The sequence below is a fragment of the Monoraphidium neglectum genome (assembly GCF_000611645.1).
Source record: "Monoraphidium neglectum strain SAG 48.87 unplaced genomic scaffold scaffold01810, whole genome shotgun sequence".
NCBI lineage: Eukaryota > Viridiplantae > Chlorophyta > Chlorophyceae > Sphaeropleales > Selenastraceae > Monoraphidium > Monoraphidium neglectum.
Genome location: NW_014011818.1, coordinates 1 through 6,734, shown reverse-complemented (window position 1 = coordinate 6,734; position 6,734 = coordinate 1). Strand labels below are relative to the sequence as shown.

Genomic DNA, 6,734 nt, shown 5'->3' with positions numbered 1-6,734 from the left:
CCTTGCGCGGGACGAAAGCACGAGCGTGACAATTACAGCATCGGCCGCTGCACGCGGATCCAAACACCCTCTCCCAGAAGCGGCCCCCCGCCCGCCTCACCGCCGCCGCCGACGCCGCCCCACGCGACCACCGCGGCCGCCCCCGCGGCCACTGGGTGCCGCCCCCACTCCGGCGGCGCCCCCGGCGGCGCGTAGCGCGCCGGCGCCGGCGCGGCGACCACCATCACGGTGGCGCCCCTCGACGCCAGAAACCTAACAGTGGCCCCGAAACGGCCGTCCCCCGACGCGACCACGACCGCCGCGTCTCCCGGCCACCCGTCCACCCCCAAACCCCCGCCCCCTGCGCCCGGCGGCGCCGCGCCTCCCTGGGGCGTCGCCCGCTCGGCTGCCGGCGCACGGGGCGGCGCGCGCTGACTCAGCGTTTGGTGGAAGAGGCAGGCGTGGGAGGCGAGAAGAAGGTCGGCCGTGTCTCTGCCAGCTGGCGCCGCCACCAGGCCGAAGCCCGCCGCCCCGAGCCGCCGAGCAGCAGCTGCCGCCATGGGTGGGCGGGTGGCGAACGCAGGGGGTCGGTGCAGAGCGAGCGGCGGATCAAAGGGAGACCAGCGTGCGGCGTGTGGGACGTGCCGCAAAGAGCGGTGTGCATCAACACCAGTAAACTCCCAAGGCACTTTCAATACGTCACAGCGCCCGCGGGTTTGGCGGGCGAGCAAAGCCCGGGCGCGGCTCGCATGCGCAGAAACGGGCCGGCCAGCGGCCGGCCCCCGCAGGGCACAGCTCCCCCTTGCCGTCCGGCCTCGCGGCCCGGCGGCCGGGGCTGCAGGTTTGGAAGCGCGGCGCGGCACCCACCAGGGCCGACGATCTCGAGCGTCCGGCTGTTGCCGAAGAGTTTGAACTGCCGGACGTCGCCGCCAGCTTGGGCCAGGCGGTCCTGTTGTTGAATGTTTTTGAAGTGCAATGCAGAGGGCAGAGGGCAGAGGGTGTACAGCTCAATCGGCGAGAGCGGAGCTCGCGTCGCCGTACCGTCGGCAGGAGAAGGCGAGGGGGCGCCCAGAGCTTGGGGGTGTAGCGGGGCGCGGTCTCGTGCGCGCTTGGTCGCGCCCCGTCCTGGCCGGCTGCGGCCTGCGGTTGGCGCCGCCCCCGGACCCCACTGCGCGCCAGGCGACGGCTCGCCCTGCCCCGCGCCGAAGCCCCGGGTCACTGCATGCCAAGCAGCGTGAGTGACGTCACCCGGGTGCGGCCTCACCCGCAGGCCACCTAGGACACCCAGCAGCTGCTGACGTGGCGGCATCATGTTATCCAGGTCCCAGAAAACGCCCACCGGGGACCCCGACAGGTCCAGGCACTCCCAGCCCCGCAGCTCAAAGGCGGGCAGCGGCGACGAAGCCCTGGCAGGGCGCGGCGCCGCGCCCGCGCGGCCGCCGCGGCGGCGGGCGGCGCCAGCGGCGGTGCGACGCGGCAGCTGCGGATGCGCCGCGCGCCGCTGGCAGGCCATCGCTGAGCGGGTGCTGGGCTACTGGGCCGTCACATGGTTCAACCGTGTGCAGTGGAAGCTGTATTCGGGGGCTGCACACCCGCCGTGGCCCTGTGTGTGTGCTTCCTCGGCCGGTTTGCAACCGGTTGTGCAGAGGACAGGGCAGATGCCACAAGCCTTCGTTGCGGTTGGATTGTGGATCAGCCTATGCACGTGTCATGATCATGACAATATATATTGTAGAACAGGTCGCTGTGCTGAAAAGAAAGACGCCGCGGGTCGCGGCCAAAGTTCTGTGTGTGGGACACGTACGTATATATGATACAACGCTCGCATGATATCACAAGGCTCTGAGCTTTGCGAACAATTTCAATGGCTGGATCTGTGCCCTGTTGCCGGCAGGTTGCCGGCACTGGGCACTCCATATAACCGCACCACCACCAACGCCCACAAGATGCCCGTCCAGCTGGGCCTGGCCCTGCATCCTGCTGCCCACTACTCCTCCCAATGCATGGCCCTTGCCATGCTGCACGAGTGCGCTGCCTCCTGGTGGGACGCCTACCCCTTCGCTGCACCCATCACAGCCGCTGGCAGCTGCTAGCTGACAGCAGCAGCAGCTTGGATGCGCGTGCGCGTGTGTGCGCAACCATGCTGACGTGTTTATGGATGCATACTGCGATACTGGTGCTGGAGGTGCCAGTGGGCTGCACATGGTGCGACTGGGCTGAAAAGGGTGCCAGTTTTTACTAATGTCTATGAAGTCAGGCTGCTTGGCGGTCACATTCTTGAAATATAAAGGCAACAGAAACGACAATTGACAGACTATGACCATGGCAGAGGCATGCTTAGCACTCCTGGCGCAGTTTTTGATGTGTTTTGTCGCATCACGCATGAGTTTGCGGGCTGCTGACGGCCTCCGCCAGGCGCGGTCACGGCCGACCGAAACGGCGAGGCGAAGGGGTGCTGTTGCGTTGCAAACAGGACACTGTACGCAGGCCAGCCCAAGAGCACGGCGCAGGGGTCCGATCAGCCCACCCAGATTCAGGCGTCTTGCGGCCCGCAGTTGATGGCCCGCTTCTTCCGATGGTGCAGCGCGTAAGCGGTGTCGCAGCCCGCCACCGACAGCACGCCCCCTAGCTCTATCCTCTTGAAGGTGCGCGGCCCATTGGCGCCGGGCCCGTGCGTGACAACCACCGGGTGGAGGTTGCGCCACCACGTAGGCGTCGCAAGGCCGGGTGACTCCTCGACTTCTATCCACAGCTTGTAGGGGCAGTCGTCGTGGATCGGCCGCCACGCCTCAAGGGCCGGCGTGGGCGTGAGGTCGGCGAAGGTGTGGGGGAAGGGGCCGCCGAGCACCGAGTCCAGGACGAAGAACAGGTTGACTGCACGGCAGGCGGACAGGCGGCGCACCGCGGGCGGGGTCGTCGCAAGCGTTCTAAGGGCCAGGCGCGGGCGTGAAGCAGTGGGCTCGCTGGGCAATTCGAGACCAGGACGCCAGCACGCGAGTGCCGCGCCAGCTCCGCCAGAGGCCGCGCCCACCGCGGCGCACAGTCAGCGCGGCAGCGCCCGCCCCGTCCGCCGCCACCCGCAATGCGCGCAGCGCGCTGCTCCCGGCTTGCCGTTGTGAGCATGCATGCTGCCAGAACGGCCTTGATGTGAAACCCGTACAGCCTGGCGCGGGGCACGCACACTCTCAGCTGCCCCCACCCCCTTCGCCCCCTCGGGGCACGCGGTGCGCGCACCTCCAGATCGGTCAAACGCGACCAGCGAGTAGTCAAACGCGCGCATTATGCGCTCCAGCGCCAGCGCGGACGCGCCGAACCAGCAGCCGTACACGTTTGAGGAGGGGACGTCCATGACCATGTAGGCCTGCTTCGGGTGCAGGTTCCTGCGCGGGCGCCGACACGTCGAGCGTTCTCTGTTTGGCGTAAGAACGTGGAAACGCACATGCATGCAAGTGTGCAGGCGCACGTACACACACACACACACACACACACACACACACACACACAAACACGCACGTGCACACGCACACGTACACGCACATGCGCACGTACACAACGCATACACACACAACACACACACACACACACACGCAAGTGCACGCACATTCGCAGGGACGCACTCACGCATACGCACGCACCCACGCACTCACGGAAACAGGCAGCCAGATGTGCCGCGTGGCAACTGCGACACCAAAAGGAATCAACAGTGGCCACACCCACCTGTTATACTCAACAGTGACAGACCTCGGCCTGTAGCCGCCCGCGAGAATAGATCTGAGCACCCACGCAGTGTTCATATCAATATCGGCTGCAGATGCGGCGTGGATCGTGACCGTCGGAGGGAAGGCGGAAGGTTGGGCCTGGCGTGTACACGCTGCTTGCCCCCCAAGCGCAGGCCCAAAGCATCTTGTGCAGATCTGGAGTTTAGTCACCGTACGCGAAAGCGGGCTGCTTCGCTGGGCGCACTCCGATCTAGCACCCGGCACACCAATCCATTTTGCAGATCGAAACTGGGCAGTGTGATGAAGACAAGTGCAGGGCAGTACGGTATCGCAGCAGGCGAGGGGGCGTGCCAGGCCCACCTGTCAAGTGGTCAAATGAAGGGAATGGGACAGAGTGCCTGCACGGCAGTTGGCAGAGGGTGTCATTGAGTATGCGGCAACGACGCTTGCGGAGACCAAAGCCCCGCCGGCGTCGGTTTGCGGCTTGCGCCCATCGTGCCGCCGTGCGCACGGCGGCGTGCACAACGCACGCGCGCGACGAGCGGGCGTAATACACTAGGGAGGAACCGCCGGCAAATCCCACTTTTCAAACAGTTTGACGATGTTGTCTGATCGCATGTACTCCTTATGCAGGTTGATGTCAGGGTTGGTGTGGGTGCCGTCCATCAAGAGACCGCTGGCGCGATGGTGTGTGTGTGTGTGGGGGGGGGCGGGCAGCGACGTCAGAGCGCGCGGGAGCGCTGCTTTGACGCGAACGGGTGCGCAGCCACGCGCCCCTTGAGTCAGTCTGCTCCTGACACGGCGCCCCCCCTCCCCCCGAACCGCTCCAGCTGCCGTGGGGCGCCCAACGCTGCGCGTTTGGGCCCCACCTCCAGCCCTTTTCCCGGAGGTACTTTGTGGTGCACTCTTTGCAGGTCTCGGTGCCCTGGAAAGAGAGGAATTGATTGGAACAACACAGAGCAAGCCAGGCGTCTGTTTGCATACCGCGCCGCATGGGCGTTGAGAAAACGGGGACTGCATGCTTTGGGGCTCGGCGTGTTCCGAGCTGCATGCAGTTGTTGCTGCATGCAAGTGCAGTCCAGCCGCATGCACGTTGCACACTCACAAACTCCACATAGTACTTGGTGGTCGTGTTGATGCAATCGAATATGAACTCTATGATTCCGTCCTCGCCAAATTGGCTGCATGTTCCAGGGCCACGGCGAGCGCGCGGCGGGGTTCGTGAGGGGTTTGCGCGGAAGGGCAGCAGTGCCGTTGCGTGCCGCTGCACGCATGTTCCTGGCCCTGCGTTGTTCTCAGTCTGCTTCCCTTGTGCTGGGTGAAAGAAAATCGGGATTGTCCTGCGCACCTGTAAACTTTCCTGTCCTTCTCCTCTTTTTGGAACCCCTTGGCCTGCAGTGGAGACACAAATTTCGAGAACCGGCAGCCTAGCCCCTGCACCTTATCACCAACTGGCAGCGGCACAGCTCGGTTCTTCAGTAGGCCGCTGGGCTCACCAGGCACCTCCCAGCTTTGCTCCACTGCTGCAGATCCTTGCCTTCGACCCAGTTGTACAGCTCCATGTTTGTGCCAGGGGCCGCGGGTGCAGCGAGCGCATCGCGCGCAGCGAGCGCCGTCAACACCGCCGCAACCGCGCAAACGAGCCGGGGTGCGTCCATGCGAGGCATGATCAGATCTAGTTCTCTATTTATGCTGTCACCCGCCCTGAGCGGGCGCTCCACTTGTGCCGCAGTGGCCCCACGATCGTGACCGATGCACCTCAACACATGTAGCACGATGTATCCGACAAAATAGTAGCAGAAAAACTGGTCTCGTTCTGAGCTGTCGTGGCGCATGTGGTGGTCACTCACAGATCAGGAGGTTGGCTTTAGTCACAGGCCAGCCACCTCAGGTGGGTGTTGATCGTGCCCTCGCCAGTGGGTCCTTGGAATTTGTCCGGTGTTGAGTTCATTTGATTACTCAAATTCTTCAAAACAATTTCTGGTATCTGACAGGCACCGCCGCTGACGAATTCCCGCTCCCATTGTCAATGTCAAACTATGGTCTTTTCAGTGTTGGTTGGCGATGTGAATGTATGGCATGGCGCTTGCAATATGTAATTTTTTGGGGGTATTATAAAGGTAAAGCTCTCATGCACATATGCTGAGTCATGTCATGCCAGCACAATATGCAGCCGTCGAGCTGGTTGCTGCCAGCCAGCAGCACGAGCAGCACCCTGCACACAGCTGGACGTGCGCATGGCCTGTCTCAACAGCTGTATGGCACATATGCGAAGCACTTCGGCCACATTCATGAAGCATATATCTGCCTGGTTGTTGCAATTATTTTGCAATTGGTTATCGATTTTGGACCATCCCACTCCAGCATGTGCAGGAGCAGCAGGTCGCAGAAAACGGCGCCCCAAGCAGCATGCACATGCGCGCATGTAATTCAGCAAGGTTGTGCTGGTGGGATCCAGTGTGTACAATGCATGCATGTGGAGTGCGTCACAGCACCCCAATTCCTAGGTAGCAAGCCGCAAGGGTCTCACCCTCAAGAAAGCCAACGCACGCCAGGCCTAAAATCAACAACCCAGAGGCCGCTCATGGCCAACCCTCCCCATTCGTCGCTCCAACCACCCCCAAATCCTCGCCACGCCCGCCCAAGCCTCATCACCAGCGACGCCCCGCCGTGGCCGGGCCCGCCGTCGCGGCACCCTCACGCGCCCGCCGCCGGCGGCGGCGGCGGCAGGGCAGCGGCCCTCTTTTCAACGTGCACCCAGAGGCCGCCCTTTATGGGCAGGCTCACGCTAAGGTCGTACTGCATGGCGCGGCCCTCTGCAGGCCGCAGCCGGAAGCGGCGCAGCAGCAGGACCTGCCGGCGCGGGCAGGATGCGCACGGGTCGGGGCGCGTTGTCAGTTATCATGTAGTCCGTATGGCTATCAGGAAGGTCTTTGGGTCAGCCAGAGTCGGTGTCGATCGGCGGCTCGGCTCTCGTGAGTCATTTCGAGTCATACCCGCCTGCACGCGCCGCGCGCCCTCTCCCCCAGCCCCGCC

General features: G+C 63.9%; 1 protein-coding gene across 1 annotated transcript; it reads right to left on the bottom strand.

Moving 5' to 3' along the window:
• Positions 1-2,512: 2,512 nt before the first annotated feature.
• On the bottom strand, positions 2,513-5,260 carry MNEG_9072 (hypothetical protein; the record flags this gene model as incomplete). Its single annotated transcript, XM_014042455.1, has 7 exons — positions 2,513-2,853; positions 3,011-3,085; positions 3,214-3,359; positions 4,568-4,623; positions 4,804-4,879; positions 5,047-5,090; positions 5,195-5,260. The coding sequence occupies 7 exons, from the start codon at positions 5,258-5,260 to the stop codon at positions 2,513-2,515; spliced, it is 804 nt and encodes a 267-aa protein (XP_013897909.1).
• Between the last annotated feature and the right edge of the window lie 1,474 nt (positions 5,261-6,734).